General features: G+C 37.0%; 1 protein-coding gene across 3 annotated transcripts in view; it reads left to right on the top strand.

Annotated features, from left to right (window-relative positions):
- The window catches only part of SDCCAG8 (SHH signaling and ciliogenesis regulator SDCCAG8), a 112,131-nt gene that overhangs the window by 42,360 nt on the left and 43,745 nt on the right, over nucleotides 1-26,026 (top strand). For 2 of the 3 annotated variants that reach the window (XM_083829608.1, XM_083829609.1), the window contains 3 exons: nucleotides 16,619-16,746; nucleotides 18,858-18,966; nucleotides 24,737-24,868. In XM_083829608.1, coding sequence (XP_083685734.1) covers nucleotides 16,619-16,746; nucleotides 18,858-18,966; nucleotides 24,737-24,868 — 369 coding nt within the window. The remainder of the gene's footprint in view (nucleotides 1-16,618; nucleotides 16,747-18,857; nucleotides 18,967-24,736; nucleotides 24,869-26,026) is intronic. The other variant, XR_014581855.1, reaches the window with a different exon arrangement.

The following is a 26,026-nucleotide window of genomic DNA, read 5'->3' on the forward strand; positions in this document are numbered from 1 at the left end:
AGGGAGACCTGTACTGCTGGTACACTGTCGTGGATAGTTTTTCTGTTGCCTTGTATGAACTCTCTTTGTTGTTCTGGCAAAAATTAGAGGTAACTGAGGAGTTTGAGTTCTTTGCTTTGTATGACTTCAGGTATTACTAACGAGTAAAATTACTAACTCTTTACTAATCCACCGATTCTAAGCTTGGATATTGTAAATAAAATAATAAAACGAGTACAAGAGCTTTAGATTTTAGTATATGAGCATTAGACAGCATACATTATATGAATGGATTAAATGAGAAAGAGTATGCAGTCTGTCGTAACGATAAAAGAAAGTGCTCTGCAAAACTGTGCTCTTCTTCAGGAGTCCCACTTCTGTTGTATCCTAGTTTTCAAACACCGTTGATTGATTACCAACTAAACAGCTTCTAAGCTAACAAAATGTACTTGTTAAAAAATCAAGAAAAAGGTTACAATTAGCTATTCTAAACCATTGCCACAGAGTTTAAATTTGCCTTTTCCTGTCACCTTTGTTTCTGGAGCAATATGTTGCTTAGAAATCTTTGCTATTAACATGCATTTCTGATATTGAATCTAGTTAGTAATTCTAATTTGTATGTTTTCAAATGACTGGGAAAATACAGAACTTTTGCAGTGTAGTTAAGGTTGTCAGTCATTTAACTTTGCAGATGTCACCATGCTATGAAGCTGACCATGCTTGTGTAGTTCTTGTTTTTTTTTCTTTTTGGTTTTTAACCCTAATTTCTGTTTTGTGTTTATTTGTATTAGTTACTGTAGTAGAATAATCTTAAAAAATTACTTCTGAAGTCAATTGTAAATTAGTCTTACTTTAGCAAGGTTGGGTATTGCTAATGACGCTTATCTGAATCTATTCTTCAGAGAGTAGAAAACATACAGATCAATTTTTCTTGGATCATGAGAATAGTTGTTAAAAGTCATGTCAGTATGCTAGTGGAAAAGATCACATAAAAGATACAAGATATTAACAGTTTGCCCAGTTTTTAGCACGGCATCTAATTTAATAAAAATTTTCACTATTCTACTGTAATGAAATTGTCATTAAAAATCTTTACTCTTTTTGTTACAAAACAAATCTGAAGTTGTTACTTGTTTCAGTTTAAGTCAGATGTAGTTCCTGTTTGTATATGCCAGAACACTTAAATCTTAAGCAGTGGGAGAATTGATGAATTTCAGAATTGAACTTTTTCTGTGTCATCATGTGTTTTCTCAGGCATGGAGGTAGGTAGAGGACTTGAGATACATTTGACTGAAATGTCATCTAAAATTTGTTGGGAGATGGAATTGAAGCAGTTTTTTTTTTTTATATTATTATTATTGTTTACTTATATGAAATGTTACAAACACTGTTGAATGTCAACTTGTAGGTGGGGAAAAATTACTGACTTGTGTAACATGTTACACAAACCTATGTTTCCATGTTCACTAAGATGGAACCTTTCAGACTGACCTGAATGCGTGTGTCACTCCCTTGAAGGATAAAAGTTAATATTACAGTGAGGACAAAGGGGTGCTGTAGTTCTTGATCTTTCCATTTATGTGATATATCTTTTCTCCCCCATCTGTACAAATGATGTTGTCTAGAAAGCAGTGTATCTGACACAGGGGTATTTGGTGAGTACAGTGTTTTTTAGCAGTTCCTACTATGTACAGGTCCTTCTAGCAGCCTCTTGCTTGTTTCAGTGGCTCCATTAACACTAACAATAATACATGTATAATAAAATAAAGCACGTAGATCTATCATTCCACCTCCAGGTTCCTGTGACATTATTTAGTCACTGAAGCTTTGCTGTTGTGCTTCATGATGTCACCAGCATTCCTTGTTAGAATTGCAGCGTTACCTCATACATTAAATGCCCTACTTAAACTACACTATGAAATTATAAAATACAAACTGGCTTCTTGATTTATTGGAGTTAGTTATACATAGTCCTCTAGGTAGTTGCAGAGTACCTAGTATATTGTGGTCGTGTTTTTTTTTCCTTTTTTTTTTCTTTTCTAGTAGTAAATGGTAGGCAGCAGCACACTTATTGCAGTGCCTTTTCCAAGAATTTTAGCACATTAGAAAGAGTCCATCATCTATGCTGGAAATGAGATAACAGTTGAAGAAATGCTGTTGCTAATATTAAATGACTGAGATATGTTTTATGTTCCCAGACTGGTTGGCTGATGAAAGGACCAATAACACTTGCGTTGTGGGGGGAGAGAGGGGAGAAGCAGAAATGAAGTGTAAGCAGTGATTGATTTCTAATTTTTTTGTATGTGCTAATTTTGTACAAAACCATTATTTTAAAATGCAGGGAGGAGTGATAACGTGAAACAACTCTGATAACTAATAAACTTTTTAGTTTCTGCTTCATATGTTTACTTTTCATTAAATTTAGGGATGGTTGTGACTGTGTTGTTGTGATTCAGTCAACATTTATTTCTATCTGTTTTTCATATACAAAGGCATCGGGATGCCAGAAAATAAACTGTTAACGGAGAATTAACTTCTTTGGCATGCTTTCATACTTATCTTCCAAATTAAAGAAAATGAAATGGGCAGAAGCAGAGTGTAGATTACCTCCTTTTTGTCAAAAATGGTGGGAATTTGAAAATTAATAATAAAAAAGGGAACAGATGCAGTAACATGCCAGAGGGAGATTAATGTGGAGAGTAAAATCTGTGAGCAACAAAACTGAAGCAAACTGAATCAGTGGGAGGTGGTTGTACAATCAAAATCAGGATAAAAGAGAAATTACAAACAACCCTGCACTTGTCAAAGTAGTAGTAATGAAATCCTGACTCTGCCAGCAGCGAGAACCTGTGTTAGCACTTTGGGGTAAGGCCGGGAGCCGGGTGCCAGGTAGGAGGGCAGCGCGAGGCTGCTGGGCGGCAGCCATCGCGTGTGGAACAGATGGCGGGGAAAGCTGGCCGGGGAGGGGCTCCTTAGCAGAACTAATCAGACAGTAACAGATAGGGCAGCTGGGAGGACTGACCACCGAGAGGCAAGCGGCGGGGTAGCCGCAGCTTTCCGCGATGTGTGCAGTGGTGTGCCCGTTGGTCTGAGAGAAGACCTTGCAACGTCTTTTTGGGGCAGAAGCCATGCAAACTTCTGAGGCGGACAGCGCGGCCTGACGCCGCTGGCGGTGGAGGGAGGCGCGAGCTCGCTGCCCGGCTCCTCTTGCGGCCTCCTGAGCATCGAGCCAGTCCTTTCTTGCTGTGTCATGCCGCCTGTTACCCTCAGAATTGTCTTTGCTCTTGGTCCTGTCATAGGATATACGGGCGCGTGGGTTTTCTTGTGGCAGTGCGTTGAATGTAGAACTTGAAGATCTACAGAAACGCAAAAGCACACGGATCTGGGGCCTGATCCTGCAAGCCGATGAGAGAACTTTGCTCCTGTTGACAGGGAGTAAAAGCTGTAGGTCGGCATCATCCCGCAGGGCTGGGCCCCTTCGATGAATGAAATCAGTTTTCTGATGTTTTATTTTTGCTCGGAGGAGGCACTTCCTTCTTCATAAATGAGAGCTTGTGAGAAGTGAGTCGAGGTCTGAGCCTTCTGATCTTGAGTCACTTGAATAAGTTTACTTGCGTAAGAAGTAAAGATCAATAGGATTTTTTGTGTGAGTTAAGAGGTGGTCATGTGAGAGAGGATTACTAGGTCATGCCCTCTGTTGATGACTGTCAGCTTGAAAGAGAAATGAAAACAAAATTTCCTCAAGGAAGTGGAAAATGAAATCGTGAAGTGTAACAAAAGAGACCTGACTTATTACTGCCCAGTTGCATTTGATTTTGATGCGGGATACTTCCTTAGACAATTAACAAAGGAGCATACATCTCCTGCATCTGCTTTTGAACTTTGTCTCTCTCTTTTGCAGAAGGTTTATAACTTGGCTCAATTATTCATTTTGAGCAGGGAGGGGAGGAAACATTACAGGGATTTGAAATAGGTGGTATAACATAGCCATATGCTATTTATGCAGCAGTTTCTGCAATAAATCTAATTTGGTGCTGTCAAAAAAAATTAGACTTATTTGGTATAGCAGCACATTAGTAAATGATCGTGGTAGCTTTGAAAGTTGTCATTCACTCTGCTTTACTTGCAATAGAATCCTGCAAAGCTTTTTTTTTTCCCGTTCCTTTTTCCCTGAGCAACTCTGAAAATGTCTCAGTTCTTTGTCCTGCAGCTGTAGAAACTGCAAATATTTCCACAACTGAAAAGAAGGTCTTGCCTTAAGGTAACCAAAGGAGAGGATAGAAGAAAGAATAACCTCTATTGTTAGCAATTATGTGAATGTACAGGCAGAAAAATCAGTAATGTGGGGGGGATATATTTCTTCCTTGCCTACAGGTTTACATAGTGCAGCTGAAATTGTTTATCTCATTATACAGCATGTAGATAAATTAGCTGCTCTGCGTTATTATAGAAGGTAAAATATTTTACCTGCCATGGTAAGACCATATGCTGCTTTACGAAGACTGATACTGAATGATTTGAAATAAATCGACTCTGTCGTCTTCTGGCAGTGCCTCTTAGAAATTTTGAAGCTGATAAACTTTGTGTCAAGATAATACACAATTATTTAAATATCTTTCTATTTAGTCATTTAAACATATTTAAGATCATTGTACAAACATTTAAAGGCCATTGATGAAGTTTAAAGGGAAGAAAAAAGATAAAGTGAATGAATAAAGAAGAAATCCAAAATCATTTGTTAATTTTGAATATGAAAGTCATTAAAAATAATCTTTTTTCATTTTTAAAGAATTGAAACATGGTTTACAATTGAATTTATTGTCCTACAATACATTTTTTCCAAGAAGAAGCAATAATACATTTTCAGATTTCAGTCTTAGATTTATCAAAATTTTTCTCTGTGGCATTTAACTGCAACTGGTCACATCAAATTTCTCTAATGATTTCATCTTTTATACATCGCGTCAGGTTGTTGAGGCAGCCAAATTGCTACTGCATGGAGAGTGTGGTTCAGGAGCGGCGACAATACTTAAAGCGCTTTGGAGCGAGCAGCGAATTCAGATGAAATACAGAAGAGACTAACTGCTGTAGAAAACAAGCGTCTTTATAAGGTCTTTGTTTTGAGCAGCTATTATTCAGCAGTAACAGTAATAAGTTTATGCGTGTGTACCAAATATTTACTTTGATCTCATTCAAATTAGGCTTTCTATTTATGTGACTAATGACAACAGGATAATGATTTTTGTTTTTTGTTTTGTTTTGCTTTTTTTAAACCATAATAATCTTTCAGACACGTATTCAAAGCTGCTGGATTTTTTCCTGAATTTGCTACTGGAAAAATGTTTCTGATTTTTATCCTTATTCTTGACTAGATCTAAGACTTTTCTCTCAAGCCCATCTGAAGGCTCGTTTTTACAACAAGCTGAAATATACTTTTTATATCAGTGCATGGCATTTGTGAACTTAATTTTAAAAGCTACCTTGTGCTTTCAAAAGTATACTGGAAGTCATTTACTTCATGCAGTCACGGTGATTATGTTTCTTCTCCTATGCAAGATTCTACTCCTCGCCCAGCCAAGATTTCAACAGAGAACCCAAAGGGTCCTTAATTAGGGACTTGGTTCAACTTGACATTTAAGAACATCAGCCTGTAGGTTGTCATCTCTGTAAATGGATGGAGAAAGGAAGGTGAATTACCTGAGCATGCCAGCTTTGGCTGCGGGGCTGCTCTCGCCACCCCTGTGCCCGGTGCCCTGGTGCCGGTTGCTGGCCAGGGGGAAGTGTGAGCTAGGAGAAGCATGTCCCGAGCGAGCAGATGAGCGCCGCTTCTGCCATCGGCTGCTCGACAGAGCTGACCTCCTTTCCCTGTCTGTGGTGGCAGCCTGGCAAGCTTAATAGCATGCTACCATTGGTTGCCCCTGTGTTCCTGGTGATTTGAGTATCAAACTAAGCTTTTGCAGAAGCAGGAGCAACTGTTCTTGATTAGTTGCTCCTTGTTCAGACACCTTCTACAGGGCTTAAATCAAAATAAAGAATAAAAGTTTTGTGTTTTTTTTTTCTTTTTGTAGTTAGATGGGACACAGCTGTATATTCTGTTTGTTCCAAAGTTCCTCTTCCGTTTCCACTGCTTTTTTTGACCTGCATGTAGTTTACTGTGGAAGATCATAACATCAGAAAACATTCCTTTGCGAATGCAGGGACTAATTCCCATGTACGGGTAGTATTGGCATTAAGTTATTATTCAGCTAAACTTATGTAGTGTATGTCAATGCAATTTTTATTAGAGTCAAATTCAGACCTAACATAAGTATAACTGCATTTCTGCTAATGAGATTGGATTACCTCCTGGATTTGCTCCCAGAAAGCTTTACTTTAATTCATTTGTGGTAGTAGGGTAATAAAATGGGTGGTTCATTATAATTGCTTTTAAAACTTAAAATATGTATTTATATTTTTGGTACTATAGTTAATCTTAGTGAAAGATTTTATTTTTAATTATTTTTAAAGGATGACCAAGATAAATGCAGTGAAATTGAAAGGTATTTCTTATTTTAGAAGAATGAGACTGTCAAGGAGGTTAGTTAATAATTCAGGAGTTTGTGGTTATCAGAATCTATTCCTGAAAAGAGATAGGGGCACAGGAGTTGCTAAAAATAATGTATCCTGTTAACAATGTGAATTTAGTCTCAACCCTGACAAAGAATCTTTACAATTCATCTCAATGTGTAAGGCAGTATTTTAACAAAGAGTTGCATATGTGTGCTTACAAGGCTTAAAAGCAGGAAAAAATGTTCTGGATTTTTTTCTCCTTAAAGAGTGTTGCATTTTAAACATCTGTAGGTAAGTTTGGGAAAAAAAAAAAAGAAAAAAGACTGTCACAGATAAAATAATTTACAATGAATGCTGTTGGCCGCATCTAGGTTTTACTGTAAACTTACTTGGCTGTTCCCATTTTATCTTTGCATTTTTAGTCAATATCTTTGTTGCATGGTGTTAAAGTGAGTCAAAAGCTTTCATTTGTTATTTTTATTGTCATATTTTTTCCTTTTCCACTTTTTTGCATCTCTCTGCAAGTCCTGAGAGATTCTGGCAGTCTTTGCAAGGAGGTATAAGTATGTGAATTAAAACATATTAGCTGTTGGAGTTAAATGATTAAACTCTCTTATTTTACTTCTGCATTATTTCTCTTGTACCCCAAACCTATCTTCACAAATAGAGAACTGTAAAGAACTTCATCTTCTGCTGGTTAGCAGAAGTGGATTTAAATCCACACCGACAGTTCATTTGACAATGACCTTGAGGGGCTTTGCTTCTTGAAGAAGAAAGCAGAAGCTTGCGGTAAACAAAGTTCACTTCTGACAGATGGATTGAATGACAGAAAGGTTGCGAGTGCCAGAATAGCCCTGGCAGAGGAGGAAATGTTCAGTGGAATCCAACAGGAGAGGAGGTGTGAACAGGTGCAGGGTTGCTGACGGAAGGGGAACCAGATGGAAGGAGCCAGAGCCAGTTTATTTAAAGGAAAAGGCAGAAAACACTGAAAGGCTGTGCGATCAGTGGCTAAAAGTGTGCATGGAAGAAGGTAAAAATTCACAAAGCAAAACTGCACAGTGGGATATCTAGCGCTTAACATAATGGTAGTAATTTGTGAGTTTAGTTTTAAAGTTGCTATTGAAACATGTTTCTCCTTAATCTTGACAGCATAAAGAAGGGAGCTTTATAAACTGACCAAAAAAAAAAAAAAAAAAAAAACACCCTTGGCTAATAAATATACCGCTTGTCTGCTATTTCTAATACTAATGTACAGATAATGTTACAATCAGGTAACACCAAAATTATGCTGTAGGTAACCAAACTAGGAAAGAACCAGTAAAGGACACGCGAGGCTGGATTTTTATTTTTTGACTCACCTGTTCATATCTAGCTCCTGTGATATGCGGGTAGATAAACATGTCTTTTCTTGGGATGTTTCTGTAAAATCTAAGCAAATCAACATCAGGTACAATGTAATGTTAGAATAGTATTTGATTGATCTTGCTTTTTGTTCACAACTTTGTCAGTGTGCTGTAATACGTGGTATCTTGATGTAGGATGGGGGAGATGTCCAACTTGCCCTAGATCAAATACCCTCAAAATCAAATATTCTGTTTCAGATTGTCTTCCTGAGGAATGCTTTGTTGTGTGAAGTTGTTCTTCTTCCCAGGCTGTTCATGGGAGGCTTGGTCCTTTGGAAGCAGAGAATACTTTTCCTACGTTCTCAACTTCAGCAGTAGTTTGGAAGAGTTAACAACTTCAGCGCCTCAGACCTGCGGCTAGTGTGGTAGCGTAAGCTGGAAGTTGTATGTCTGCCCAAACAGAATGTCTGAAAAATCTGCGGTGGCTGTTCAGCAGGCATTCAGAGTGCATCTGTGATCTACTGGATCATTCAGCTGTGCTGATCTGATGTGGATCAGGTGTGGGCACACAGTCACTTTTCTTTTCAATTAGGCAGAGCGTGCAATTCAGTGTCTATGCTGACTTTATGCTAGCTCCAGTAGGACAGATGATACCTGATTCAGCATAAAGCTGGCAGGTACAAAATTAATATACCCAAATCATTTTTGGAAAAATGGAAATTGGCAGAGTGAGTTCATAACAGATCAGATCTCTGCATCATTTAGCTGCATCATTTTTTGATTCAACAGAAGGAGCTTGGAGACTGGATTTACTGTATCATGTTAGCAAGCTGAGACTTGGAGTACAGATTCACAATTGTTCTGAGGTGGTCTGAGTCTGTGCTGCTACTGAAGCGTAGACTCAGATTCCCTAGCATTGTGACATGTGGCTCTGCCTGGCCACGTATCTCTAGGCCCTTGCTTGTGCTGGCACTGGAAGACAGGCACCCTTATGATCAGGGGGTTCTTTTTCAAATGGAAAAAGCATCATATGCTCTTGCAGCATAAGTTGTGTGAATGCTAATTATCAGAGGATAAAAAGAGAGACCTTAAACTGGCAACATCACCTTAGACTGGCTTAAAACTGTCATCAAACCGCATCATAAGAGACTGCTGGTACCAAATTCAGGAATCACCATAAGTCAAGCAAAGTACGCCTTTATTTTAAATAAAGTGAAAATAATTTTCATAACTATGTGTGCAAAGTAAGTGCCTGCAAAAAAATTCTATGGTAAGCAAACATTTCAACATTTAGCCATTTGTGAAAGTGGCTTGAAGGACAAAGAGCAAAGGTGGAAAGAATATGCTATAGAAAGGGGCATAGTACTGTCAAGTGTTTAGGGCTGTGTACTGACTTCACAGAAACCACTTCTCATGATGCATCTTCCCATGCAACTTCTGTATTTAATTGTGTGTTTCTATATGTTTTTTATCAACCAAATAGTTCATGATCTGATGTTAATAACCACTGCAGGATGGGTGTTCACATTCAATGTACGTATCTGGCAGACAAGGCTTATAGATGCACCAGAAAAATAACATTTTGGTCTTAAGTCAGTATATTTGACCTAACATGGTACTGCTGTTAGAGACAGTTTTTTCCTTCTCTAACAATGAAATAGAGGGCAGTTAATGATAAAATTAAGCTGTGGCTTGGCATACAGAAAATTATCTAGACTGAAAAGTAGTTATTGTCTACACAGAGGAACTAGTAGTTTTCAGTATATATCTTTTGAAGGCAAGGCGCCAAAGGAATAGAATAGTGTTATAAGCTAGAATAGTGTTATAAGCTAGTTGTTTGCAAATTCTTTCTTTTATGCTGAATTTAAAGTGAGTAAGAAATCCAGTCCTTTCACTTTTAGAGATCTAGTCCATAGCAGCAGATATACCACCAGTGATGCATATACTGGTTAGTTATGTTCAAGCTTCTTCATTCTGTATGAACTTGCATAGGAATAACACTCTGTGTCTCACAGTTTGTGTGCCCTTATAACTTTCATGTGCCCATCAGTATCTACAGTTGGTGGTAATTTTGAAGTAGCTTTCAATTACGGTAAGTACTCAAAAGTAGAGTAGGAATCGTCTTCGTGCACAGCCATTAAAGAATATTATCTTCTGATGCCCCTGGCAGGATTTAAAGGTCAAAGCAGAAGTCTAGACTTTGTTTTATTTTTTCCATAGATCTCCTAATACTATATACTGCATAAAGTGCAAACATATATAAAAGTTATAAGCTGTTTCCAATTGTGCAACTACATTTTAAATAGAGAAAGCGGGGAAAAAAGTTTCAGTGGGAACAAGAAAGTCATATGCACTAATTTTCCATCTCAGCAAAACTGAAATTCTCAGAAAAATCAGAATGTCTTATAAGGAGGTTGACATCATTTGGATTCTGGGAATGGGGATACAGTTGTGTAATCTTATTTATTATTTGTATTATGGGGAAAATAGTTGTAAGCTGATTTTGTCAAATATTTGTACTTAGTTTCTTGACAAAAGTTTGAAATGTGGGCAGAGCTTGATCTTGTCTTGTTTTCTCCCCCGAAAATGATTCTTGTATTTGAGGTGTTTCTGCGAAGTAGTAGTACCCTAGGAGAGCTGTCTTTTCCAATCACTTACCTCAGGTAGGGAAGTAAAAGATTTTGTTTATTTTTGGTCCATTAACCTACTTCAAAGGTTTTTCTACTTTAAAGTTATAGCTGTAACATCTCCTACTCTTTCAGATCCATATTTAATTGTTGAGACACTTTGAAGGTTTAATTTCATACCACCCTTGACCTTTACGTAACTTTTCTTACTACTTTCAGTAGCTTCTTCACATGGCTATAAGAAGAAAACTGTAACATTTCATTGCTTATGAAGCTCTCTGTATCTATCAACTAATGTAACTAGGCATCTTAGATTATAAAAACAAAAATTAAGGTTTTTTTATAAACTTCAAATAGGACCATGTGAATTCTTAAAAATGATGCAATCCTCCAATTCTACCAATTAGCGTAATAATCAGGTCTCTACAGAATTTGACCATACAAATGTAGCTTGTACTGAAGTTCACCAAACACAGTGTGCTGGCTGGAGCAGCTTCCAGAAACTGAGCTTTCCAGGTTTCTGAGAAGACCTGGCAGCCAGCTCCAGAATCAGCATCCGGTCAACTCTCAGAAACAGACATAAAGAGCAACTCAGTAGGTAATTCCCACAATGGGATACAGGAAGGGCACTTTATCAGCTCCTTGGAGCGGTTTAAAGAAGTGACCTGATCATGATATTTTTACAAGATATTTCTGTGTTATTCTTGCACTTGTATGCATGAGTACATCTTTTTTTCATTCATTTTGGACATCAGATCATTCATTTCATTCCTCTCCTTCAGTCCTGTAAAAGCACTGAGCGCCATAAAATCCAGCCAGCCCAAGCATGCTATAGTGGGTTTACACAGGTATGGAAAAATATCAAAACCTTTATTACAAAAAAACAGGTACTAAAAAATCTACAGCAGTAAGAGGAAACCATGAAGCACTGTCCAGCTATATCCTCAGCCACAGCAATCCTACGTATTACCAAGGATTAATTAGATGAAAATATGTAAGTTTTATAAAAGAAGAACCAACCAACACCAAACAAAAGTTTCCTAGAAGCCTGACTTAAGAGAGAGAAATCTTCTGACCCTAAGTCTTATTATTGACTTTATCCTAACATACAGACAAGGTACATGCTTGTAGAGCTCTGTTAAGTTATAAGATGTGGAAATTAATAATTTTGAATCATGGCTACACTTGAAACCAACATTTACTTCTTTATCTGCAGAATTTGGGATCTCACTGTGTTTTATTTCCTTATCTAAGTATCTGAAATACTAAAACTTCAGATAGCATAACTGTGTAAACATGTTCTCCATTATAAATAACTGAATGTTATACCAGTATGATGTTGAATTAAATGGCGGGTCTGAAAGCAGTTTTAGAAATTTTACGTAAATAGAGAAAATGATTTAAGACCATTCCAGGGAAGAATGACTTTTAGGTACCTTACGATTTTCTTTTTCATGTTTGAAAACCAGCCTTTAAGGCTTGTCTACTCACTAGAAATAAACACAATCCCTTATCCTCCGGCATATGACATAGTTATGAAGATACATATGGAGGACAGAGGGAAGAAATTTGTGAAGTGTTCTGATCCAAACTACGATCTTATTCTATATACATTCTTTTATGACCTTTATCAGCGTGGTATTTGAATGCTTTCTGATAGTACAGTAGGAGACTGCAAGCGTTTTTCTAATGTTTTGCCTTACAGAAAAGGATTATTGCAATATCTTGTTCTTTATCCCCCCCCCCCCTTTTTTTAATGTAAGTGTTGCTATGTTGCTAAGGTTATGCTCTGATTTTCCATTCTTCCCTTGACACCTGTGGCTGAAATAATAACATGAACAACCTGTAAGAAAGTTCAGATGCTGCTTGTAATGAACAGTGCATTAGACCTGTAGTGTGGAAGGCTTGCAAAGTAGACTGCATACAGAATTGCTGGGCCTTTGTACCCAAAGCTATTGGTTGAAATCCTTGAAGTTCTTAACATACATAGGCTTTCAAGTCCTGTTTTCAAAAGTGTTTGAATTGATTTGAGTGCCTGCAGGCCAGATTTTTAGAAAGATAATGGGAATTAAGTGAGTAGGTACCTTCCCAAAACTGTTTTTCCATTTGGTATATAGCAGCTCATGCTACGCATTTATTTTCAAAAATGCTGGGAGAAGCTCACTTACGCTAGAAGAGTTTAAAGTAAGTATACATAAAACCCCACAATATTTTATAATTACATTTTTATCTATAATTAACAAGAAAAGAAGATGGCAGAAATAAGGTTATGATAAACTTTGGTGGGCTGCTGAACTGACATAATTGCTCGAGTTTTTTAATTTGTTCAATTAAGTTCATGGTCCTTACTAATGGATCCATTAGCTTTTTACAAAATGTCACATGTTGATCTCATGGAAAAATCAAATAGTCGATATAGGAAGCATGGTTGCTTCACAGCATAGCTGTTTGTGAGAAGGCTTGCTGGCAACTTCCAGTCAGAGGCCTAATTCTACACTGAGATTTATCTTGTGGCTTTTTGTTTTGCATTTGAACTCTTGCCAGAGCAAAAAATCTTGCAGAATTACCTACTGCTGAACTGCATTGTGAAATTCAAAGTTATATCAATCTAAATTTTGTTCTTTTGCAGCCAAAATTCAATTATTTTTGTCAAATTTGACTTTAACATCACTAGTTTATAAATTCTTCCTTTTTTTTCCTTTACTGAGAAGCCACTTCTCAGAGAGAATTAGTTTTCTATTGAAAATGGACCTGTGATCCAGTTTTCATTTACTAGTGGTGGGGAAGGTTTTTGTTTGTTTGTTTTTATTAAATTTGGTGCCTCAAATTCAGCCAGTGTACTTTTCATGTTAGCTTTGAGGTCAAGGTGAGTTTTTACTTTGTTTTCAATAAGGAGTGTTTGTCTCCTTCGTGTGCTATAAACTACACTTTATTTTGGCCTTAGTTTTGTCCACAATTATTTGGAAAGCAGAACTTTCAGGCACTGCAAACCACTATGCTGTTCATTGAGATATGTGAACAAGTTAACCCAGTAGGCTGCTCTTGACAACAGTAAGTCAGGCTCAGAGCAACGGGTGTTCTGAATTAAAATCATGGAAAATTTGTACTTCAGAGCAGAGCTCAAGGAGAGCTTAAGCTTGCCTCCATGTGAGTGAGTCTTTGCTTGCTTCTGACTTCATGGCACAAAAATGAAAGTCACCTTGAGTTCATTGCTTCTGCTTTAGTAAAATTGAACAACTTTATAGCCAAATCCAGAATTAATTATCAGATAGGCATTTACTTGGTATTTCAGAATGGGTATTGTGTTAAAGAACTTGAATTTTTGCTACTGCCTCCAATTTTGCATGGATTTCTCCTCCAATTTCTGTTGGAGAACAGGCTAGTAGAGCAGAACCACTCCAGATCCTTTTCACTGATAGCCATAGCTGGTGTTTTATAAAAGTCTGGTGAATCTTGAGCTCTTGTTTCTGATTCTGATCTTACCTGTGTCATTGAAAACTGTTTCCTCTGTGTCTACAGTTGATAGCTCTGCTTTTTCTTAAATCAAGCTCATTTTCTTTCACAATTCAGAGTAATTGCAAATAAGTAGCCACTGTCAAATCTTCTAAAACTCTTGCAGTGTTTGCTGGTTGTAGCAGGAATCCTACTAATAGTTCTGAAATTTCTTGGGCCTTCTTCTGTGTGTTTTATGCATGCTTTTTTTTCTCTGTATGTGTAAAATATATCGGGGAAATTTTCTGTAGGAGGGCAGAGAGATTGAACTTAGGGGACAAGGAAGGTGTCAAATCAATGTGTGGGTGATTCACCACTCAGTTTAGACAGCTTTGGCTCCAGCAGACATTTCGCTCCTCAGCAGCTCTAGACACCTTGGGTCCTGCTCTTCATATGGCACTGGGTATGTCTCAATCCCCAAATTTTCCAGGTGCTAAGGCTGAGACTAGTCAGCTACCGTTCTGCTTAAAGATTTACTGTGTCCTCCTAGTCTTATACTCGAGCTTTTATCCATTACATAAAATCACCTATTTTTACCCACCCCTTACACACTTTGGACATAAGGAACTTGCCACTGTTTCTGAGCTCTTGTTGGTTCACTCTACCCAGCAGGTACCATAGATGAGTGGCTTTTTTGGATGGGTCCTCTAAGCAAGAAGGTGTTTTCTGGTGGCATCAGGTTCTCCATTTATTTTGCTCTCTCCCATTAACATTAACATATGTTCTTGTTAGACAGGAGCATTCCCAGCAACGAGAAATGGACCTGTATGGGTTTACCTTGGTAGCTTGAGCCGTGCAGCTTGATACATGCTGAAGGCTACCCCTAGCAGAAGGCTAGCCAGCCAGCTGCGTGCCAGATAACTGCCCACAGCCGTCTCACACAAAGACACTATTAAACAAAATATTGTGCAAATGCCACTTTATTTAGCTGGAAATGTCTGGGGGATGTGTTAGGTGTTGGTGCATTTTTTGAGCAGTCCAGTGCTTGTGACAAATGTCTAAAGGCAAAAGATGTTTGGAAGCAGGGAAAGGGGTTAGATAGACTTTTTCAGCAGATATGGAACTATTTTTCATAATAATGTTTTCCAGATTTGGAGCTTATACTTAGGAAGTGATGTAAGCATCACTCCTTAGGATAGCCCCAATATAGTTACGAAGCAATTCTGAGAATGATGTGATAAGGTGTAGCACGATGTTTGAAATTTCCTTAAAATGTGCTTTGTTTCCTGAAAGCTATAATATTCTTGTTATTTAAGTGTATTCTCTGTCGTATCAGTCTCAGTCCCACCTCAGAAAAAACTGCCTGTGATTTCAAAGGGAGTTTTTGCCTCAGGTAGGGCTTGCAACATCAGGATCAGGAATTAGTGTAATGTGACCCACCATTTGTATTGCTTTGGGGTAAATTTAAGAGAGAAGATTTAACATAGTGTATGTCATGCTGAGATATTGCAATATCTCGGATGGGTTATTAGGCACTGATCCAAAGGTTAAGTGCAGCAACCACATGAGATGTGGCTTTATCCTTATATGATCTATGCCCGTGTTCTGTTTTGTAGTTACCTGAAGTGGGAATTATCACACATTTATAAGACTATCGAAACCTATCCTAAGCTATTAAATGTAGTTTCAGTAGAAAAGTGTGTACATATTTATGTCCTTTGAAATCTAGAAATCAGTTCTCGTATGTGTGAACTCAGTGAAATTCTGAATCTATGTCCAACTGTGCACCAGATAAATATTTACGACCTCTGGGAAAGTCTAGATACGGATTTGCAGTTGAGGATCTTTTCTAATTTATATGCATATATCTTTTTGTTTCTTATTTTCCATGCTGTTTTTGCTTGGCTTGCATTAAATAAAATGCTTCAATGGAGTGTGGTAGTCTAGCATTTGTTTTGCCTCGGGAGTAGATTGCCCCATCTTGCATATCTGGTCAAGTAAATTGCTCTCTTGCCTGCGTATTTCAATAATAGTACTGGGCTTCAGACCTTCCTGTACAACCCCCCAGTGAGCAGGGCCACAACGGGCTGGGCCTGCGTGGTGCAAACAGGCTTCTGTATTGTTATGGATGCATTCATCTCCTATTTGCATAAATTAATAGTTAAAACTTGCTTGGTTGCTTAAAAAAAAACTCATTAGGCTTTGAAAGTAGCTGAATTATGAGCACTGTGGCAATCGCTCCCATTGACTTGTCTCCTGCTGGTTCAGTGGGAACCAGTCCATCTCGGGGTCAGGTCCCTAAGTTTCATTGCAATATTAAATAGATAACGTTTAAAAGAAAATGCAAATAATCTGTTGTGTGCAAAGTGCATGCTGGGGAACTTCCTTACAAGAAAGAAGTTGTGTTTAAAATTTTAAAAGATAAAATGATATTTTAGTCTTAACGGCTAATTTTTGCTCGGGAAATGGATTTTATTTTATTTTTTAATCAATTTTCTACTAGTCACTAGAGAATGTTTGACATTGTAAGAAAAAGGTCAGTTTGTATAACCTGCCATGGGAGAGGAATGCTTCGTGTGAAAGCTTGGCCATATTTTCTTCTTTGTTTTTATTAATTGAATATTCTGCTTTGCCTTTTTTATTTAGTATCTTCAATACATGATTTTTATTTTTCTTTTTTTTTTATAGACTGGAGAAAGAGAGCATTCAGCACAGCATTAGCAATGAAGCAAAGGCCCGAGCCCTTCAGGCCCAGCAAAGAGAGCAGGAGCTGACACAGAAGATGCAGCAAATGGAGGCCCAGCATGAGAAAACTGGTAGGTGGTAGGGAAAGATTAGAGCCTGGGCACTCACTCACAAGCCAGGCCCACGCCTTACTGTGAAATGACATCAGGAACACCTGTAACCTTTGGCTGGCCGAAGGGAGCAGATGCTAACTACACCGGAGATTCCGAATTACATATTAGTTAGCGTTTAAAAGAGAAAATGGAAAGTATTGCCCACTGTCTGTTGATTTCAGAGTGCTGCTCTCACATCTGTTGCACCATCTGGATTATGAGTTTATTTACCTGTGTTCAAGAAACGTAAAGCTGAGAGAGACCACAACAAAGTAGAAAAACAAAGGGCTTGTTTTTGGCTGGATTTTCAGGCACACATGTTATATAAAGAAAATAGCATCAGAAGCTCTGCGGGAAATGCTCTGAGCTTACAGTTAAAGTCTCCTGAATAGCATTGAACAGTTCCCACAGTACACACATTATAGCTACTCTAAAAGCTTAATGAGTTTGCTTCGGCATCCAAACTGGAGAAAAGCTTTAGCCATTAATCGGTTCTTAATTCACTGTCGCAGCTGGATGTAATTCACTGGCTCCAAATTGATATGTTCCTTTATTTAATCTTTGCAGCCTCAAACATTTTCAGCATTAGTATGTGTCCCCCCCCACACCCCTAATCTAGAAGAAAGATATTTAATCCCTTGCATACTTCAGCTTGTCATAATAGGAGACTCCATTGTACTAACTTAGCTGATCAATAACTTCTAACCTTTAATCTGGGAGTAAAATGGGTTTTACGAACAACAAAAAAGCCTATTGTCGTTGTGAAGTACTATGCCAATAAAATTAATAAAATGCATTTTATAAACAAAAAATAATTTTAGCGAGGAAATCTCTAACCTCTGAGCATGAAAAGGAGGAGGAGCTTCAGCTTTAATGGAACATGGTATATTCATATGTTTAATGAAATAGCATTCTTATCCACCAGTCGTCTAATGCCTTCAGAAAAATGATGTAGCTTATATTACCACTAAGCAGTGCCAGCTAATGCCTGAGGTAGCAGGCACATTTACATCTTCCATCGATTTTTTTGCTTTTTTGCAACATTATCACAGTACACAAGGACCTTATCTTGTGTTCAGGGAATGTAAACTGCTACGTTATGGCTACTGTCTACACAGTAGGAGAAGAGAAGAAGCACTCAATCATATTTCACAGCTCTAGCCAGCACATCTGCATATGACCAAGTGTAATTTTGCACAAGAGATGTGTAATTTACCCTCCTTGTGCATAAATTGTCCTAGTACACAAAAATGAAACAACATTAAGTCTGAGTATGTTTTTATATATTTGTAATAGGATTAGAAGGAGTTGAAAATAGAAGTCATTTGTTATGTACATAAAGAAACCCTTGTGTATTATGATCTTCCATGCATAAAGGAAATTTGGGTAACAGTGGTCTGTCTTTCTCTGAAAGATTTTAAAAGCAGGAATCAAGAAATACAATTTTGCAATATCTTTCTTTTGGAAGAATAAAAGTCTTTAATTTTTAGGTAGTGAGTTTTGGTACAGCACAAGCTAACAGTAACTGAAAATGAATTTATAAAATTGTCTCACTACAACTCTCACTGGACAATAAGTCTATCTCATTGTTACAGACAAAATAAATTACAGCAACCACAGGACACAGTAAATAAAATAACTGCTTTCTAAAATGACAAAATGAAATGAGTCTACAGTGTGAGCATTTGGATTGCTAGTGTGTCCTCTGCACCAGTTGAGTAAGCAAAAGGCTGCTAAGGCATGGATTGCTAATTTTATTCCTTCCAGAAATATCAGTAAACTTCCAGCTAAAAAGCAAAACCACCAGATTAGATGCATAGTCTTCACGGTGATTCCTGTCACACAAGACCTTATTCAATGGTCACCTCACTTTAAGACTTTAGGTTTAGCTTATTCTGACATATAGCCTTTATCTGATGAATGACAATGTTAAAATTCCATGTCCAGACAGTTGAAGCTTAAAAAAACATACCAAGAACAGTAGGATCTAGACAAAAGAAATTAAGAATATATTACATAGTTCCTAAATTCTCTATATATTTATACAGTTTTAAAATATTTTTCTAGTTTTATAATTTTATAATTTCTAGTAAATGAACTGGACTCATTGCTGACCTCCCAGAATACGTTCATAGCAAAATTAAAGGAAGAATGTTTTTTGTTGGCAAGAAAGTTGGAACAAATGTCAGAAAAATACAGGTTAGTATATTTTCTTATCCTGTCCCCTTTATTATTAGGATATGCTTCCTTATTTTAAATTTGTACTTTAATATTTGTTGTTATTCGTATTGTCCCAGGTATTACACATTTTCTCAATATAATACATGACATTTAAATAACATGGATGCATTTTTCCAGGATAGTTCTACTTTTCTACTTTTCAGACGATGTTTCTGCCTATTAATTCAAATTTCCTAGATGATTTCAATGTAAAAATTGTGTACTGCATTCTTTCTGATGTTCTTATTCTTAATATGAAAATTTGAAAATTGTTAACAGAGCTACAATTCTAGTTTATCTGAAATTATATTAAAAATACTGAATATTTAAAATTCTCCAATCTGTAGTATGTTGGTTAAATTATTTATTTAAAGTTCCATTCATAATACTACACACTGAATAATTATCTCTGAAAAAAATTGTTGTCAAAATTGCTTGTCATTGAAGCTCTGATTCTGCTGCCACTTGTTATGTGGTGCTCTCATTAAAATCAATAGCAGGTCTAAATACAAAGCCATTGAAAATTCTGGAGTAGAATTGAAAACTAGAAGCAATAACTGGTTTCAATAAATGCAAAAATATTAAGGTATCTGTTTGAAAATTAAGTTCTATAGCACAAAACTATTTTTTAAAAAATACAAGTTCTGTGGATCCAGCCCTTTTATTCTTCACTAGTAAGTAATAGGATTATTTTTTTAAGCGTGAAAATAGTCTTTTTGTTGAAACTTTCTGCAAGGTTTATATTTAGAGTACCAAACAGGGCTGAAATGCAACTTCTGTAAGTTTCATGCAAAATGAATTTAGTAATTAAAAGTAGTATTCATCTCACACAGCTTACGTGAAGTAAGAAGACGCTCAGCAAAGGTAAAATTGGTTTTCAAGATAGGCTTCTTCTGATGGGTGGATTTAATCATCCTGTTGAGGTCATATAACAGGGTCAACACTCACTCAGGGGGAGAGCTTATTTATCCCTGTATCCTGTTTCTGGGAATGGTCAAAAGGGAATGATATAAGTAGATGGCAGGGCAGGCTTATATATACGATGCTTCCCACAGGTACTGCCTCCACTGTCCGTCCTGCTTTTCACTGAATAAAAAGTGTTGACTAACTGTTAAGTAACTAAAGTTGGGAGATGAATCCCACCCTGAGTATTTGAGGAAGAAATTAGAAACTTGAAGAAATGTAAGTGACCTTCCCCTGCAAATGTTGCGGTGGGTATTCAAGAGAGAAGCAAACTAAATTTTCCTTGTGAAAAAGCAGAGCTCCTCCGCTAAAGTAATACAAAATCTAAATAGATTCAAATCATATTATTATTCCAGCAATAAAAATGCACACAGACTTTGTTGCTAGAGCTCACAGTCACAGACTAGTAACTGTAAAAGGATGAAGGAAAGACAGAAAACATACTGTGAAAACACATTATTCTCTGAAAATAAATACCAGAGATTGCCAAGTGTTTCTCCACCTAGCAGCATTAGCTGACTATGTCAAGAACCTGGAAGGGGGAAAAGAAGCCCTCTTGGATCCACACAAAGTGGTATACTTTGCACAAGGAATATGGAAGAATGTATGAAAGCAGTTTTGAGAAGTTGCCCAAAAATAGCTTGAGATTGCCTGCACTGGAGCGGGAGCTGCTGCAGGCAGTAACAAGAATGGACAGATAGGTAGGGACAAAACTAGGAAAGCATATGAAAATGAGAACAGAAAGGTGGAACCGGAGATGGTGTAAAATGGTAACTTAATAGATGGCTTCAAAAATGATGTGATCGGAAGATCAGTTGCAGAAAATGACTTCAGCTAGGTTTTAAATGCATCATCATTCTTTATCTTTTTGTAGCACCTCTCCAAAAGGCAGTCCTCACACTCATTGTCACCAGTGATAGTGTAAAATGCAGTTCTGAGATAGAAGGTTATACCTTTGTCCTCTGAAAAAAAATAATCATTTTAGAAAGATTTTATAACTTAGTTCTTATGTACATTATTAAAAGCAGATCAAGCCTTTTTAAAAAGAGATGCATGAGTAAGTTTATTTATTTATTTATTTGTTGTTTCTTGATGGGAAATAAAGGGTCCATCTGTAATGAGAGATTTCAAATTTGTGAGAAGTACTTATGTTGGACACCTCTGTATTGTGTGTATGTTTTTATACTAAATACAGGCTTTCTGGTAAATCTAAACTGAAATTTTCATGTTTATATGTAAGCTGGAACCGTTTTTTGTGAGCTAGCCCCTATATAGGATTAGAAAAACTTCAGAAGGACAATGTCAGATGAATTATAAACCCCTCAAGCTGTGCAGAAAGAAGATAGTGTCTGGGAAGGTTTTTGTATGCATAGGCATGTTTAAAAATTTTTGTTGATTTCTTCTTCGTTATTTTGTTCTTTTTTTTTTTTTTTTCTCTGTCACTATCTGAGTTTCTAGGTTGTGGATTAATGCTTAACACTGCCCACTGTGTATTTGTGATTTGCGTTTTGTAATTAAGGGGAACAATGGGAGTCCATTGGGTCTCGTTATATATAATGGTTGGTTTAATTTGTTTCACTTCTATCTTGTTAATTGTAAATTGATCATTAAGATTTGAATTCTAATCTGTCACCAGGGTTGTGAGTATTGAAGCTAGAGCAATGATCCTGGTTTTAATCACTGATGATGAGAAACAAATTTTATAATTTTGGTACATATTGCAGTTCATATATTTTAACACTGTATTTTATGGTGTTATAAATATTGTTAAATGACTTTTAGTGTAGTTTTACTGTTTGGACTATAATGTATAAATTATATTACTGTTTTGGCAACAGTAGGCATCCAACTGTGTGAGTTTAATTGAAGTAAAGAACACACACCCGGCTGAACTATTTTTCTGCATGTTTGGTTGACTGCAGTTATTGCGCTCAGTACCAGGAGTAGCGTGTTTGCTGAGGGTAGCTGTACGAGGATGTGCAGCAGAGTCTGTCTGCAGGATGAGTCATTAAAATTATATGCAATGATACTCATTGTGATAGCAGAAAATATTTTAGAGCATATATGTAATTGCTATAAAAGTAAATAATAAGTTTTAAGAGCAGGAAAAGACAATACTTTAAAAAGCACCGTGCTGTGAGTCCAAGTGCTGCAATGCAAAAGATGGTTCAGAGGAGTAAAGGCAGTGTTGCCACTTTCACATTCAAAAATCAGTTCATCCTAAAAATATCCTAAGACAGACTTAAAATTGTGGCTATTTAATATTTGCTCGTTCTTTGCGTCTAATCTGAATGTTTCGGTTGAGCTTGGATTTTTATTTTATTTTTCCAAGATTTTCCCAGCAAGAATGGTGGGGTTAAAAACTTAATTTGCTTTTTTTTAACATAGTAGTTGAGGCTTTCATTGTAGATGGCTGGATCCAGAAATAGAGAGGTTTTTTTCTGTGGTTGTTCTCCCGGCATCATCAATGATTTTGAAGATAGCCCATTCCTAATATGATGGCTTATGAGCAAAACTTCAGTGTCGTGAAATACCTGAATCTGAATGTTCATATTCTTAAATATTTGAGTTAGAAGGGCCATTCTCTAAATTTTTTAACTGGAATGGTGTACTTTTTATCGAGTTCCTCAACTCAACAAAATTCTTCAACTCTTGTAATTATGTTACAAAAGAGATGTAGAAGAGAACACAAGTAACATGGTTCAAGGCATCAGGCATTTAGAGCTATGTATTAGAGATAAGAGATCATGCTACTCATGTTCTCAATGAATTCAGCGCTTTCTTTTGTTCCTTTAATGGTAGTTTTCAGTAGTGTTTTGGTTTTGGTTGATTTGAATCCCCTGGTCTTCCCAGAAAGACTTCCTGCACCTACAAATGTGCTGGAAGCAAGCAAGTCCCTTTAAAACTTTTAGATTTTTACCTCTTTGAAGTTGCTTCTGTTGTTTCTGTGAATCAGAGAGACACACATAAATGCAGAAAAAGAAGCAGGATCCCACGGTTGGGAAACCCTATGATAATCTATAGTATCTATAGATACTATAGATATCTATACTATCTATATATATATACTATCTATAGATAGTATATATATATACTATCTATAGATACTATAGATATCTATAGTATTCCCACCAGGCAAATATTGTTGTTGCATTTTCCTGGCAAAAAAAGGATTGCAAGATGGCAGATGAGTTTAATCCCTGTTAGCACTTGCTTGGGCTCTGTTACATCAGGTCGCTGGTGAACTGCTTTGCAACAGGCCTTTGCTTTTATCCACTGATTGTCTCTCATAATATCAGTATCAAGAAAAGACTGCATTCATCCTGTGTGATAAGAATTGGTCCAACTGACAATACTTTTTGATGCTGACATTTCACAGCTATCAGTATTTCTGTTAAAAGGCAAGAATTAGACTTCAGCTACCACCCTATAACAATCCTGACCACTGTTCAGGCAGCCATCCAGGAAACTCTTGTGCATTTAAGTTTGATGTGAATATCTGTGTGATTCTGATGTATTTTTCAGTGATCCTTAATAGAGCTGTAACTCTGCACATAAATCCAATTGTATACAGTCTTCTTCCAAAGTTGCCCTTGCTAAGTTCTTTCAGATTCACAGATGATATCATGTATTGTTCTCCATTTAAATATGAAAAGATGATGTTGTCATTTCCAGATTTGACTTGTCAGTGTAACAACATGTTTTTGAAGGAGGAGTATTCCATTCTCCCTGCACTTTGTTGTGTTTTTCAGAATGTCAGTTGTTGTTGCATTCTGTAACAGCCAGGAAGGTAAAGTCTCTTCGTTCTGTAACTGCAGCATATTTAAGTTGATGATTTAAAGATATCTCCGAAGCTTTTTAACCTCAGGATCTGGAGTGGCAGATGCCATAAAACAAATTTGCTTGCTTTTGATTCTTACGTTCTGATGGTATAGCAGATTCTGACATGTTCTCATTAACCTTTTCCAAAGAGTTAGACTGTACAAGTGCATAATGTATATTTTATCACAATTTTATCTGAGATCTTTTCCCGATATTAAGAAACAGCTCATGCCTGTTTCTCCATGGGCTGATGGTTAGAGATGTAGCAAGTAACAGTCCCAGGTCATTTGTGGATCTGGTGTCTCTGCTCACCCGTGAAGAATAAGAATTGCTAGAAGTGACTGATTTTCTTAAAGGCTGTGCTGAGTCTTATGTAGATTAGAGTATGTCTGTATGATTTGTACCTTGTTTTTTAAGATGTATTCATTTTCCTCTTGATGTTTTTTATCTGTGTAGTGGTATTTGGGCATGTTATGTTAATAAATTTTCTAAAACAGTAGTACTATTGAGAGTTCAACCTGTACAGTGCAATAAGGGTTGAACAAGTTTTTAGTAGCAATATTTAAAATTAGATGTTAGCTTTTACCAATAAAGAACTTGAAACTTATTGTCAAAATGCTAGACAAATTTTTGCTTAACAAGTATAAATTTACATTTATCGATGATGTTTAATATTGGTGCCTAATGTCAAATGACATGCCTGTTTAAATTCAGCTGGAATAAGCATAGCCAACCTCTGACTGAGTAATTGCTACTGACATATTTCCAAATACACTGCAGCATCATGTTCTTCCACCTTAAGATTATTTGAAATAGTTTCTTGTTTCTGTAAGTTCTAGTAATAGCCTGTTTATGCATTATATATACATGTATGAAATTTTATAAATGCTGAAGCCACATATTGATGGCACGCTGCAGGATGAAATCTGACAACATCCATCATCACTGTGTTTTACTTCTGTAGATCTGAAGTCAACCAGCTTAGTCAGGAAAAAGAGTATCTTCATGGCAGATTGGAGAAGATGCAAAAACGGAATGATGAATTGGACCAACAATGTATCCAGCATGGGAGAATGCATGAGAGGATGAAGTCAAGGTAGGAGGTCCTGTTAATCTGTCAGTATGTGGTATGCTCTACTGTACCTGTTGTGTTTTGAACATAAAAATGGCACTAGATAGTTTGAAAGTAATGGTCTTGCTTTATGAAAATGACCACCCGTTACCCCTCCTCAAGCATTCTGTGAAGTTGTTGGCTTTTTTTTCATAACATCTTTCGCTTGTGCCATTTTGGATAAATAAAGGAAAAGCTTGAACAACATAGTCTTCCAAAGAATTTAAGCCTAGTCCATATGTGTGTGGGCTGCTTCGGCTGTTCTCTGCTCTAACTTGGATGAATTGTCTTACCGTATAAAAAAAAAAAAAAAATGCTGGGGGATTAGAAGAGGGGAGGCTTCAGTAATGTGAATGTAGACTACAGATGTGGATTCTGTAAGGCCATGTAATATGTTCTTCAGTATTGCCATTTTACCTTTATCAATAATATTTAACTTTTATAAACAGAAAAATCTTTTTGAAGGTCTTAGTATCCAGGGAGCTATTAACAGCTTCCAGGTGCCCCTAGCCTTTTCAGAGGGGTGATGACTCCAAGAGCTGGGAACGGCTACCGCAAAACTCGTGGGGGGTATTTCCACTGATACCCAATGACTGTTCTGGCCAGAGTATCCAGACTGGTAGTGTCTTGTCCTGTGATTTGTGTCAGATAGCCTTAAAGATCACTGGGGAGACTCCTCTTCTTGGTACCAGAAAGCTCATCTGTGCCCTCTCGCTCTTTTTTCCACTCCGTATTCAGGCACCAAAGGTTGCTGAGGCGTGGTTGGGGAGGTAGGAGAAGATAAAGCAGGGAAATGGCAACTGCAATCCCAGTCAACCAGGTGACCAGTTGTCAGCAGTGAAAGGCAGAGTGCAGTTAAAGCTCATTTAAACTAGACAGTCCTGACTATACAACAGTTTGTTTGCTCTTCTTGGCCACTGACCACCTGACAAGAACAGAGCTTGCATATAATGAAGCATCCAGTCTTGTATGCTCACTTTTTTCCAAATATTGACTTTTTATCTCCATCTCTTCATTATCTGTCCGTCCATATTAGCACCTTTTTTTTTTTGCACTCTCTCTGCTTTCTTTTCAGTCTTCCAAACCCCATTCTTTCCTCTTCCTTTTCAGATTTGTCTGAACCTCATCCTGTTCCGCTGTAAC

Source organism: Anser anser, assembly GCF_964211835.1.
Source record: "Anser anser genome assembly, chromosome: 3".
NCBI lineage: Eukaryota > Metazoa > Chordata > Aves > Anseriformes > Anatidae > Anser > Anser anser.